The 12,137-nt window shown below is 43.6% G+C and overlaps 1 protein-coding gene across 5 annotated transcripts in view; it reads left to right on the plus strand.

The window, feature by feature from the left end:
• Positions 1 to 12,137, plus strand: part of LOC143766357 (hippocampus abundant transcript 1 protein-like) — an 85,656-nt gene that overhangs the window by 42,969 nt on the left and 30,550 nt on the right. For all 5 annotated transcript variants that reach the window (XM_077254025.1, XM_077253991.1, XM_077254010.1 and 2 more), the window contains exons 7-11: positions 596 to 709; positions 2,159 to 2,230; positions 2,358 to 2,470; positions 4,563 to 4,660; positions 5,654 to 5,820. In XM_077254025.1, the coding sequence (XP_077110140.1) occupies positions 596 to 709; positions 2,159 to 2,230; positions 2,358 to 2,470; positions 4,563 to 4,660; positions 5,654 to 5,820 (564 nt within the window). The remainder of the gene's footprint in view (positions 1 to 595; positions 710 to 2,158; positions 2,231 to 2,357; positions 2,471 to 4,562; positions 4,661 to 5,653; positions 5,821 to 12,137) is intronic.

Genomic DNA, 12,137 nt, shown 5'->3' on the forward strand with positions numbered 1-12,137 from the left:
ACCATGTTCCTGTACGGTCAGACACAGCCATTACACAGGACACAGCAGGGGCACATGTATAAGATATGTGGTATGATCAGACCATGTTCCCGCACGGTCAGACTCAGCCATTACACAGGACACATCAGGGGCACATGTATAAGATATGTGGTATGATCAGACCATGTTCCTGTACGGTCAGACACAGCCATTACACAGGACACAGCAGGGGCACAAGTATAAGATATGTGGTATGATCAGACCATGTTCCTGTACGGTCAGACACAGCCATTACACAGGACACAGCAGGGGCACATGTATAAGATATGTGGTATGATCAGACCATGTTCCTGTACGGTCAGACACAGCCATTACACACGACACAGCAGGGGCACATTTAATTTATAAGATGTCAGCACAGGAACATATTTTTTATTTTTTTTGAGTAGCTCACAAGTGGTCTAATATTCTGTAGATGTGTAAATAGAGCAGGTAATTAGGGATGACCAATAATCTAGATGGTGATATTGCAATCCCTTAATTTGTAAAATTATATTATGCATTATAAGCATTGTGTATAATTGTTTTGTTTTGTTTTTGTCCCCCTATTTTACAGTCCTTACGGAAAGTTGGCCAGGATTCTACCGTCCTCCTTATCTGTATAACTGTTTTTTTATCTTACCTGCCCGAAGCTGGACAGTACTCGAGTTTTTTTCTTTACCTCCGGCAGGTAAGAGTAATACCTGATAAAATGGCATTTTATTTTGGTCCTAGAAAAATTATAACTCCTGTAACAATGCATTTTCAGGCGTGGGTTGTGTACATTTCATCTTTTCTGTCTGTAAAATAACAGCCTACAAAGAGAAAATTTACCAAGACCACTGAAAATATAAATATTAATCCTTATTTAAGTATATATAAAAACATAATATAGGGAATGAGGAGGAAATATATCCACACTAAATTTAAAAACTAATACATCAATAGTGAGAGGTATAATACTTAGCCATGAATATTCAGTATATCATGTACACAAATCTGTCTAGTTATGGATAAAGTGCATATGTATCCTGAAGAAAAAAATTAAGATATTTCTGGATCCTATATGTGTCCTAATAAACATCACTGAAAGGTAAACCGTGAATACATAAGTATTGGAGCAGCACATTAGGGTAAATAATGTACTGTGATCATATCATTAACAGCAACAAGTATATGCAGCAGTATACATGAGACACTGTAAGAAACAGAATACAGACCTCACACCAGGAGCACGTTCCCGATGCACGTTTCGTCTGTGGCTTTAATGGTGACTTCCCTTGTTAAAGCCACAGGCGTAATATGCATCGGGAACGTGCTCCTGGTGTGAGGTCTGTATTCTGTTTCATACAGTGTCTCATGTATACTGCTGCATATACTTGTTGCTGTTAATGATATGATCACAGTACATTATTTACCCTAATGTGCTGCTCCAATACTTATATATTCACTGACCGCACTAATATGTGATCCGTGTGGTGGACAAACCCCCCCAAGTGTAAAATATCTGGCCTGTAGGTAACTATTTTTTTTTTCCGGCAAACTGGTGTCAATAACTTGCCTACGACACTGCAACAAAATGTACATTGATGCCTGAAATGGCACAAGTTTGACCGCACTAATATGCGATTTGTGTGGTGGACTAACCCCAGTGTAAAATATCTGGCGTGTAGGTAAATATTTTTTTTAGGACACATATATGTCTTCTAAATAAAGTGCATAGTGCTCCAAAAAATATTTCCAGCTGATTCTATGGCAGCATTTTAGTTTTGTTTTTTTCCGGATATATGCACTTTATCCATAACTGGACAGATTTGTATACAGGATATACTGAATATTCATGGATAAGCATTATACCTCTCACTATTGATGTATTTGTTTTTAAATGTAGTGTGGATATATTTCCTCCTCATTCCCTAGATCCTGTTTTTGTAATTAAATAAGGGTTACTATTTGTTTTCAATAGTATTAGTGATGTATGTTTGTAGGCTGTTATGTTTGATTTTGATGCATGACCATATATAACGCTTATGGTATCTACTATATGTTTAGTGATCTTTTCTGCATGTGTGTCATAGGATTTCATTGTTTTAGTAGTCGCATGTCAGGAACAGAACAGTAATTCTTCTCAACTGTATAGGTGATCGGATTCACATCAGAAACTGTGGCTACTTTTATTGGTGTTGTTGGAATTTTGTCAATCTTGGCTCAGGTGAGTGACATTGATATTCATGTTTTATTTTTTTTGTCATTATTTCCAATCGCTTTTAGAATGTACAAGTATTTTTGTCATGTGCCATCTAACGTTACTTACGGTACCTTTGTTGTTTTTTCTGCAGACTGTAGTTTTAGGAGTGCTTATGAGATCAATTGGCAATAAGAACACTATACTGCTGGGTCTTGGCTTCCAGATACTGCAGCTGGCCTGGTATGGCTTTGGTTCTCAGCAGTGGTAAGAGAGAGAGTTTTGATCTAATCAAATATTAATCAGATCATAATTGTGGTCCTTCTGTGTATAGCTTATTTGGCTTAGTACAAGCACGGAGTGGCCGTAATTCTTGCTATTTTCTAGTCTCCAGAGAGGAATCTAGTGCTGTAGAGTATAACTTTATAGCACTTGTTCCCAATTTAGAGACTGAAACCTAGAAGACAACACGGACCATGGTTGGTCCAATTTACTATTCAGAGCAAAATTGATATTAACAGTAATTAACATAGAAGCAATTACAATGCACAATCTTGTCCTATTATATATTTTTTTTGTATAAACGAAGATGCACATTAAATTAAAACTTACTTGAAACCCAACCCTCCTGTGCTCTATGGATTTACCGCTTTCCTACTCTGCATTTTATTCCTACTTTCTTCACTACCTGGTTCTGTGCAGACACTTTATCCAATCACACTGGCCATACACTTTGCTGAGAAAGCATGCAGAGCAAGCATACATGGAATAGGTATTTGTAATGTGATGTGCTGAAAGGATCTGTCACCAGATTTCACAAAACAAAATACATATATTATTAGATCCTTTAGACCTGATAAGACTGTTGTATTTGAAAATACATGTTCGTGACTGTTTAGTCCTGATATTAAGATGTTCTCATACTTTGCACTGATGAGGGCCAATAGCCCGAAACACCGTGTCTGCAAATTGAGATTCTGATTTGGCTTTTATCTTGAGTCATATTGCAAGTCTCATTAAAGGGTTTATAGTGAATTGTAGGATCGCTGCTTCCCATAGGTGGCGCTATATAGAGTTCAAGTCCTCTTCCTCTCTAAAGAGGCTATTTGGATTTTAAGATAAGCATTTTATCTCTCAACTAATGAGAAAGGGTACCGTCACACATTGAAATTTCCATCGCTACGACGTTACGATTCGTGACGTTCTAGCGATATCATTACGATATCGCTGTGTCTGACACGCTACTGCGATCAGACACCCTGCTGAGAATCGTACGTCGTAGCAGATCGTTTGGAACTTTCTTTCGTCGCTTGATCACCCGCTGACATCGCTGGATCGTTGTGTGTGACAGCGATCCAGCGATGTCTTCGCTTGTAACCAGGGTAAACATCGGGTAACTAAGCGCAGGGCCGCGCTTAGTAACCCGATGTTTACCCTGGTTACCAGCGTAAACGTAAAAAAACAAACAGTACATACTCACCCATCGGTGTCCTTCAGGTCCCTTGCCGTCTGCTTCCTGCTCTGAGTGCCGGCCGGAAAGTGAGCTGCGCTCTGCTCTCACTGTACGGCTGCACTCAGAGCAGGAAGCAGACGGCAAGGGACCTGAAGGACACCGACGGGTGAGTATGTACTGTTTGTTTTTTTACGTTTACGCTGGTAACCAGGGTAAACATCGGGTTACTAAGCGCGGCCCTGCGCTTAGTTACCCGATGTTTACCCTGGTTACCCAGGGACTTCGGCATCGCTCCAGCGCCGTGATTGCAACGTGTGACCGCAGTCTACGACGCTGGAGCGATGATTATACGACGCTGCGACGTCACGAATCGTGCCGTCGCAGCGATGAAAATTTCAATGTGTGACGGTACCCTAAGAGGGCTCATGAGTCAAAGTGTCTCCAGTCTCCTCTCACCTGACAGAAAGCTGTAACATATACTGAGCGTGAGATCTCGGCAGGGAGGAGGGACACTGATGAGCTGTCAGTCAGTCTAGGTGAACAGAAAATGAACTAAACTTTTCATAAAGTATTATACAGCGATTCTTACATGGATTTTCAAAGTGTGTGTGTGTGTGTGTGTGTATATGTATATATATATATATATATATATATATATATATATATATAATCCTTATGAGGTCTGAGAGATTTATTTAGTAATGTAGGTAGTTTGTATTGTGAAATCCAGTAACGCATATGCACATATATTCCCCTATTTCCTCCCTTCCCGTGATCAGTAGATTATGATTTTTCTGCTTTTGTTCCTACTTACTGAAAAGTCCCTTGACAATTGTCAGATCACAGTGTTATTCCGCTGGGGTCCCCAGTGGTTGTCTGTGACTTAAGTTTTGCTCTCTCTGCTAGGATGATGTGGGCGGCTGGTGCAGTAGCTGCGATGTCAAGTATTACCTTTCCTGCAATCAGTGCAGTGGTGTCTCGCAATGCGGATCCTGACCAGCAAGGTGAGAAATGCAGCTAGAGCTTATTTATTTAACCAATTACCCATATTTTTTGGACTATAAGACGCACCAGACCATAAGGCGCACCCCAAATTTGGGGTGAAAATTGCAGAAAAAAAGATTTTTTTTTTATAAGATGGGGGTCTGTCTTATTGTCTGAATTTACAGTTTCTTACCTGAGGGCTGGCGGTGGCAGAGCAGGGTCACAGGAGGCATGGTGTCGGCAGAGGTGCGGTGGGCTATATGGCGTGCACCTGAGCAGGGTCCCTTCCTGTTTAGGTGGGCGACGCCACGGCCTTGTGTCCATGGGGGGGGTTGCAGAAGTGCTGTGGCGGAGGCAGAGGTGCGGGGATGATGAGGCGCAGTGAGCGGTATGGCGTGAGCAGGGTCCCTTCCAAAGGTGAGGTGACGCAGCAGCCTGGTATCCAAGGTAAGCAGCAGAGCTGGGTGAATCATGGCTTTATCGGTGGCGGCAGCCATCTTCCTGAGGCCGCGCGTGGGCTGATGGAGATCGCGGCGACCATTTTTCCTGATGCCGAGTTCGCAGATTTAGATCTCCATCTGCGCACGCGCAGCCTCCCGCGGCCTTTTTCCTGAAGCCCCGGGAAGCAGAGCACTTCATCTGCGCACACGCGGCCTCAGGAAGATGGCTGCCACCACCGATAAAGCCATGATTCACCCGGCTCTGCTACTTACCTTGGATACCAGGCCACTGCGTCACCTCACATGTGGAAGGGACCCCGCTCACGCCATACTGCTCACTGCGCCTCATCATCCCCACACCTCTGCCACCGCCACACCACTGCCGGTAAGCCTGCATTCCAACTATAAGACGCACCCCCCATTTTCCTCACATTTTTTTTTGGGAAAAAGAGCGTCTTATAGTGCAAAAAATACGGTATATGATATTGTAATACCGTTAGCAAAGCACAAGTTCTGAAGGGTAGGTATTCTTACATACACTTGAGCCAAATCCGTATTGTGCCTCTGTTGTAGGTGTTGTACAAGGAATGGTAACTGGAATTCGTGGCTTGTGTAATGGCCTGGGACCTGCCTTATATGGTTTTGTCTTTTACTTGTTCCACGTGGAGTTGAATGAAATTACTGATGAGGAGCGTTCTGACAAGATCCTGAAGCCCAATATGGCAAACCCTTCTGATGAGGTGAGCTCCTTACCTACAAAGCCTATTTGTCAGAAAGATGAACATTGTGACTCCATTGACCAATTTCCTACAATTTGATCCCACATAATAAGGTTCAATGAAGATTGGTAAAAGACGACCTTTCACCTGTTAAAAACTATTTAGCTATTTAAAAGTAACCTGGGGTTCATGCAGATCCATCAGATGACATCAGAGAGATCACACAGATCCCAAAGCTGCCACTAATCTGTCATGGAAACGCAGCTCTGCTACCTTTAATCAACAGGGCCATTACACAATTGACTGACGAGTGGTGGACGAGGCTACGGATGCTTCTATTACTAGGCTGGCTATTGGGGAACTCTCTGTGAGTGTATGGTATATACACCTCTGCTTCTAACGCATGGATTGAGTATTATAAATATATATTTTTTACTTAGGAATGCAGCAACAGATAGAAGAAATAAAGGTATCGGTTATGTGCCCACGATTCTGAAATGACAGCGTTTTGGACACAGCCCACCTGAGCTGCATCCAAAACGCTGCGTTCTAGGTTACTAGCACAGTGGATGGGATTTCAATAAAACCCATGCCCACTGTGCTTCTATTCTCCGGTCTCACCCATAGCCATTCATTACATGTAAATCCACATGGTTCAATGAATACATGCGGATTTACCTGCATGATTAAAACACAGGGTTTTGGATGCAGCGAGCATATGCTGCGTCCAAAACGCTTCTATATCCTGATCGTGGGCACATAGCCTCAATGGTTTTAAATGTCAAAGACCTGTCTGCCCAGATATGAGGTTTGGGAGGTTTATCTTACTGACATATTCCCTTCAGAGAGGACCTTTCACCAGTTATGGTAAGCTGGCCACATCATGGAATAGTAGCTGCAGAACGGTGTAAAAAGTAGTTTGTATTTGCTTTTTTGAAGATATTAGCTTATGTTTAGGTTATAATGTATGATAAGCCCAACTGAGCGTTACCAGAGATAATTTTTTCCCTCTATGACAATGACCAATCATAAGCCCGCAGCATCGTATAGTGGAAAAAAAAAAGGAAAAAAGAATACACCGCCAAAATAGCTTAGAACAAGACTCCCCATGTGAGAGACATGCTAGAACAGTCACTGTGATCTAGGGTGAAGGAGAAAGACCAGCAGCACTGTCATTTTAAACATAGTGTGCTCGAGGAAATACTCGTGGTCCAGACAAATAGTAGAATCTGGTTTGACTCCTTTTCGGATCAAAATAAATAACACTGCACCAAGACGTATAGTCCCATTTTCTTTTTTGTGGTGCTGAGGTGTCTGCTTTGATTAGACAATATGATCTCCTTGCTGACCTCACTTCAGAGGTATATATATCTCTCCCATACGGTCACTATGAGCTCCACAATAATAAAAAGAACTACTAGCTGCTACCATATTGTACTTCATGTTAGTGGTAACATTTCTTCAATATGACTTGTGATTATTTGTGAAATAATTTGAAATTTTGCAAAAATTTGGAGCATTTTGCAATTTACAAACTTTGAATTCTTATGCCCTTAAATCAGAGAGTTGTGTCCCAGAAAATAATTAATAAATAACATTTCCCACATGTCTACTTTACATCTGCTTAGTTATTGAAAAAACATTTTTTTTTTCTTAGGAAGTTATAAAGGTTAAAAGTTGACCAGTAAGTTGACTTACATTGAGTTGCGGTGAGGCGCCCTCTGGTGGATGAACTCATATGAACTCGAGCGTGGGAACTTTTCCAAGGCTCCAGTTCATGAGGACATCCAGCAGAGGGCGCCTCACCGCGACTCAATGTAAGTACAGATCACTCTGCTTTCCTTTCAGTACCCGGGGTTTACAGGCACGAGCGAGTGCTTTAGCGTAGCTCCTGCCTGTAAAATGATTTAACCCCTTCAGATGGATTTACTTTGTGGGACCTGACAGGTCATCAGAAGGTATGTATATTGTTGGTTTATTATTTTGCCAAGCGAGGGTCTTCAGGTGGATTGAGAAAGCAATAAAATACTAAAACAACCTGTGTGTTTATTTCATTAAAATAATTTTTAATAATGTGTGTGTGTGTGTGTGTGTTTTTTAACCCTTTCATACAATTGGATTAATAATGGATAGGTGTCATAATTGACGCCTCTCCATTATTAATCTGGCTTAATGTCACCTTACAATAGCAAGGTGACATTAACCCTTCATTACCCCATATCCCACCGCTACACGGGAGTGGGAAGAGAGTGGCCAAGTGCCAGAATAGGAGCATCTTCCAGATGTGCCTTTTCTGGGGTGGCTGGGGGCAGATCTTTGTAGCCAGGGGGGGCCAATAACCATGGACCCTCTCTAGGCTATTAATATCTGCCCTCAGTCACTGGCTTTACCACTCTGGCGGAGAAAATTGCGCCGGAGCCCACGCCAATTTTTTCCGCCATTTAACCCTTTATTTTACACGCTACAGCGCCCACATTTTGCACATACACACTACTAACATTAGTAGTTTGGAATATGCAAAAAAAAAGGGGATATGAGATGGTTTACTGTATGTAAACCATGTCTCATATCCTGTCGGGTTTGGGAAGGAGAAATGAAAAGCCGGCAATTGAATTGCCGGCTTTTCTCTAACACCGCTGCGTATTTCTCGCAATGCACACGCATGGTCCGTGTGTAATCCGATTTTTTCTCGCACCCATAGACTTGCATTGGCGAGTCTCGGCCGAGATACGCTGACAATCGCAGCATGCTGAGATTTCACTCGGATCCTGAATACGGTGGAGAAAAAATCGGATGATGGGAGCTGCACCATAGATTAACATTGGGCCGAGTGCTATGCGATTTTTTTATCGCATAGCACTCGTCCGTATTACGGTCTAGTGTGACCCCGGCCTTATGATGACACTCAACATCCTTCCATCCATAGATTCTGTCAGTTGCTTGATCTGTTCACAATCAACATTGCGTGCACCAGCCACCACAGCCTCACAGACACTGTTCCGAGAGGTGTACTGTTTTCCCTCCCTGTAGATCTCAAATTTTATGAGGGACCACAGGTTCTCTATGGGGTTCAGATCAGGTGAACAAGGGGCACATGTCATTATTTTTTCTTCTTTGAGACCTTTACTGGCCAGCCACGCTGTGGAGTAGTTGGAGGCATGTGATGGAGCATTGTTCTGCATGAAAATCATGATTTTCTTGAACGATACCGACTCTTCCTGTACCACAGCTTGATGAAGTTGTCTTCCAGAAACTGGCAGTAGGTCTGGGAGTTGAGCTTCACTCCATCCTCAACCCGAAAAGGTCCCACAAGTTCATCTTTGATAATACCAGCCCATACCAGTACCCCACGTCCACCTTGCTGGCATCTGAGTCGGAGTGGAGCTCTCTTCCTTTTACTGATCCAGCCTTCAGCCCATCAAGAGTCACTATCATTTCATCAGTCCTTAAAACCTTTGAAAAGTCAGTCTTAAAATATTTCTTGGCCCAGTCTTGACGTTTTATCTTATGTTTCTTGTTCGAAGGTGGTCGTTTTTCAGCTTTCCTTACCATGGCCATGTCCCTGTCATGTCGGACGCTGTTCAGACCAGGTCGTCCGACAGACAGCGGTAATTCCGCTTTTGACCACTATTTGCTCATTGGCGTCTGCTAGATTTTATCTAGCTGTTCTGGGGTTAATTTACCTAATCCTTGGATTGGAAGCTGGGCCATGCCCACTGCCTTTAAATAGTTCTCCTGATCTTTGGGTGTCGCCGATTATAGCTTCTGTCTTGTGCGTTGTTATCTCGGTCTGGTGAGGAGAGCTGGTGGTTGGAGATTCGTTGCTGGTGGTGTATTTTCCTTTGTCTTATTTACTCCTTCCTATATTTGTATTAATGTTGCCCTGCACATTTATAGTGTATTCCTGAGTGACTGCGGCGTGGTGTATATTTTCCTTTATCCTTGTCTGTGCTAACTGTTGGTATTGGGGAATAACATCTTCACTGGGTGGTGGGCGGAGGTTTCAGCCTAGGGCTGAGCTCAGGAGACAGGGTGAGGTTCGAGGCCTGGACATGCACACCTTCAGTGTAAACTCCAGGTAGAGGGTCAGTCAGGATTTCCCTAGTCTGAGGGAAACTGCAGGGGCCCGGGTTATTAGCTCTCACTCACCTAGTCTCTCCCTGACATTATAATCGGCCCAACAAAAAAAAAAAAGGGGGGGTTTCTTTTTTTTTTTGTGTTTTGTCATGGATCCCATGACTTCCATAACCCGCCAGTTGGAGGCGCTGTCCCTACAGGTCACGGAGTTAAGGGGGGCAGTACAACAACAGGGACTAGCAGTGTCTAATGTGCAAGCTGGAGCGACAGGTAGAGTTGCTGAGCCTAAATTTCCTTTGCCTGAAAAATTTGCTGGGGAACGCAGTAATTTTGTTTCTTTTCGTAAAGCTTGCAAACTATATTTCCGTATGCGCCCGATATCTTCAGGTAATGAGGATCAGCGTGTGGGCCTGGTGTTGTCATTGTTGAGTGGGGATCCCCAAGCATGGGCGTTTTCTTTGCCATCTGATTCTGCTGCAGTTGACTCTGTGGAGAGTTTTTTTTCCTGTCTTGGGAAAATCTACGATGAACCTGACAAAATGGCTCTAGCAGAATCTAAGATACGCTCTATTCGCCAGGGGGAGCGAGTTGCAGAGGATTACTGTTCTGAATTTCGTCGCTGGGCGATCGATACACAATGGAATGATCCAGCATTGCGGAGTCAGTTTATACATGGGATTTCTGGAAGGGTTAAAAAAGCCCTTCTGATGTACGAGACTCCTGCTTCTCTAGATTCCGCCATGAGTCTGGTTGTCCGCATTGATCGCCATTTGCGTCAGGGGGAGCATGTGACACCGCCTATGGGAGAGGGTTTAGGTTCACGTGAGGTTGCTGCAGGTGAGCCCACGGAGCCTATGCAAATCGCAGGGGTGTCACATGTGAAGCGTCCAGTCCCTGAGCTCAGGAAGCAGGGAGCCTGTTTTTACTGTGGTAAAACGGGTCATTTTATTAACATCTGTCCTCTGCTGCCTAAGAAAAACGCAATGGCGGAAAACTTCTAAGCTCAGAGTGTGTGGAGGAGACCAGTCTGAGCTTATGTATATCCTCCATGGTGGTTTCTCAGTGCATGCTCCCTGCTAAGGTTTTTGTTGCTGGCAGTGAGCTGCCAATTACTGTTTTTGTGGATAGTGGTTCAGCCACAAATCTCATTGATGAGGAGTTTGCGCGCACAGCAGGTTTTAGGATTGAAAAACTGTCTCATCCTATCCGCGTGGTCACCATCAATGCTGCTCCTCTCTCTCAGGGGGAGATTACTGAATTTGTGGCTGAGGTTAAACTCCACATTGGAGTTCTACATTCCGAGCGGGTTACATGTAAGGTGCTCAGGAATCTTACTGCTCAGGTGGTTTTGGGTTTTCCTTGGTTGTCTATGCACAACCCGGTAATTGACTGGAAAACTCAGGACATAATTCGGTGGAGCGAGTTCTGCCAGGAGAATTGCCTGGCCACATGTGTGGCTGCAGTGACTTCAAGCGTTCCGGAGTCACTTCAGGATTTTGTGGATGTGTTCTCTGAGAAGGGTTATTCAGAGTTGCCGTCACATCGTCCTTATGACTGTTCTATCAGGTTTAATCCAGGGGCCAAATTGCCTAAAGCAAGGATGTTGAACATCTCCGGTCCGGAGAGACAAGCGTTAAAAGATTACATTGCTGAAAGCTTGAGCAAAGGGCACATCAGGCCGTCATCCTCGCCGGTGGCAGCAGGGTTCTTCTTCGTGAAGAAGAAAGATGGCGGATTATGCCCGTGTTTGGATTTCAGGGAGTTGAACCAGATTACGGTTCGTGATCCATACCCTATGCCTCTGATACCAGATTTGTTCAACCAGGTGGCAGGTGCTAAGTGGTTTACCAAGCTTGACCTCAGGGGGGCGTACAACCTCATAAGAGTCCGTCAAGGTGATGAGTGGAAGATGGCTTTTAATACCCCTGAGGGTCATTTTGTAAATTTGGTGATGCCGTTTGGGTTGACTAACGCACCTGCAGTGTTCCAACATTTCATCAATGATGTGTTCTCGCATGTTTTGGGGAAATTCGTTATCGTGTACTTAGATGACATTCTCATATATTCTTGCGACCGTGATACTCATTTAGATCATGTCAGGCAGGTGTTACAGCTTCTCAGAGAGAATAAGCTGTATGCTAAACTTGAAAAATGTGTATTTTCTGTTCAAGAGTTGCTTTTCTTGGGTTAGATTGTGTCTGCTTCTGGTTTTAAAATGGACGCCGCTAAGGTGCAGGCGGTGCTGCGTTGGGAACGTCCTG

The sequence above is a fragment of the Ranitomeya variabilis genome, chromosome 1 (assembly GCF_051348905.1).
Source record: "Ranitomeya variabilis isolate aRanVar5 chromosome 1, aRanVar5.hap1, whole genome shotgun sequence".
Lineage (NCBI taxonomy): Eukaryota > Metazoa > Chordata > Amphibia > Anura > Dendrobatidae > Ranitomeya > Ranitomeya variabilis.